The sequence below is a fragment of the Bidens hawaiensis genome, unplaced genomic scaffold, assembly GCF_021521415.1.
Source record: "Bidens hawaiensis isolate Kalapana, Puna unplaced genomic scaffold, B.hawaiensis_p1.1 tig00038581_1, whole genome shotgun sequence".
Taxonomy (NCBI): domain Eukaryota; kingdom Viridiplantae; phylum Streptophyta; class Magnoliopsida; order Asterales; family Asteraceae; genus Bidens; species Bidens hawaiensis.
Window position 1 is genome coordinate 75,024 of NW_027505564.1, and position 1,758 is coordinate 76,781.

Here is a 1,758-nt window from a genome sequence, read left to right on the forward strand (position 1 = left end):
CTTTAGCAGCAAGCAATTCAGATGCTGTTTTGTTAATAATAAGTTTGGCATTCCGATCAAAAAGTGTCAACGAAACAACATCACTACCATCTTGAACTCTTGGCCTAATCTTAAACCTGAAAGAAATTTGTAATCAACAACATAACAACATTTATTATTAAAACATATTTACTTATACAATATACACTATACCTAGGAGTAGGTGTAACACCCAAAGTGTTACATCTCTGATTCTTGCATCCATAAACATCTTTGCCTTCGAAAACAGTCACGCTCACCTTACGACTACAACTATTGCAACCGACATAGTATCATTCTGAGTCGGGACAAACAGCCTTTATGGTTCTGAGTACTATAATACTCTTTGGCTGAAATAAATAAATTAAAAATAATAAAATAAGCGTTTGGTAAATGTTAGAAATTATAATTATATGTCATTATTATAAATTACCTGCAATATAGTGCAAATTTCACAAATGTTGAAAAATGATGTAACCATCAGAAACTCTTCATCAAGAGTAGACATCAACTTAACAGGAATCGGCCTACGAACAGGACCATCAACCTTGAGTTCCAAAAATTCAAACAAACTGCAGAAATATCATTTAAAAAATGTTAGAAATTTCAACAAATAAAAAATTGAACAGACAATCAGGAAATCTAATAATAATATTACCGTGTCCTATAATCTTCAATCTCAGAAATACTATCATTCATGAAAACACGAGTAACATCAGAACCATAGGAATTAGACACATACGGTTTCTCTAAAAAAAGAAAAAAATTACAGTCATTATGATATAATATCAAAATAAGAGAGTGACAATGAGAAAATAAATTACAGATAAAAAAAATAAAACAAAACTTTATGGTATTTAACTCTACCAAATTGCATGAGAATAATCATATATGATTCATCAAAATGCTCAACATACTTAGAGAACTGTGATACGTAATCCCCCCAAAGAGTGACGTAAACACTGTCACCGCTGTAAACAAAAATAAAATAATTGTTATATGACAAAATAATATTAATACAAACAGAAATATAAATTAATAAAAAATATTTACCTGATATCAGAAACCTCCATTGTTAATCTTGCACTTTTTTAACATCTCTCATATTAGAATTGTTATCTTTAAAAACATGAACAACATGTCCAATTATATCTGGAAAAGATCTGATTAAAGAATTAGAAATACAAAAAATGTTCATAAATAATAAAAACATAAAAGTATGTAAATAATACCTATAGTAGCTTTCAACGGGATCTCTTTATCAATAACTGACTTGAATGAGTAAAACTTAAAACCGAATGTAGGACCATCAAACTGATTACAAGGATTAACATGGGTACTGGAGTTTAAAACTAACTTATTAGGGCAGTCGATAACCTTGTAATTAGATACATTAGATCCAAGGCTAAGGTTGAATATAGTTAATGTAACATTCTCGTTTAAATAACGTTTGAAACGGAATATATCTTGTTTAAAAAATGTAGACTGCATCCGGGTACCCTGAATTGTTAAAAATACAAAATATAATTATTAACATTAAAAAACAGGAAAAATATTCATAAACATAAATGGTAAAAAAAAAACCGATTCATCCATAAAAACTATTTCCATCAAGAAATCTTCATTAGGTTTATTATTATCCTTGACACTCCAAACCTTCAACACTTTTACCTTAATGGTTGATGGAGTAGATCTAAGCACATCAATCTCGTGTAACATAGTAACATTCTGGGCCTCCAT

The 1,758-nt window shown here is 29.2% G+C and overlaps 1 protein-coding gene across 1 annotated transcript; it reads right to left on the reverse strand.

The window, feature by feature from the left end:
• Positions 1-1,093: 1,093 nt before the first annotated feature.
• On the reverse strand, positions 1,094-1,758 carry LOC143613972 (uncharacterized). Its single transcript, XM_077087542.1, has 3 exons — positions 1,603-1,758; positions 1,251-1,518; positions 1,094-1,170 (listed from the first exon to the last, which is right to left on the reverse strand). The coding sequence occupies exons 1-3, from the start codon at positions 1,756-1,758 to the stop codon at positions 1,094-1,096; spliced, it is 501 nt and encodes a 166-aa protein (XP_076943657.1).

What these genes read in the sequence shown, in the direction of transcription:
- LOC143613972 (XM_077087542.1), bottom strand. Translation starts at nt 1,758, where the DNA reads ATGGAGGCCCAGAATGTTACTATGTTACACGAGATTGATGTGCTTAGA. An exon ending in TAGTTTTTATGGATGAATCG is followed by an intron (nt 1,519 to 1,602) that starts GTTTTTTTTTTA and finishes TTAACAATTCAG; the next exon opens with GGTACCCGGATGCAGTCTAC. An exon ending in CCCGTTGAAAGCTACTATAG is followed by an intron (nt 1,171 to 1,250) that starts GTATTATTTACA and finishes GATCTTTTCCAG; the next exon opens with ATATAATTGGACATGTTGTT.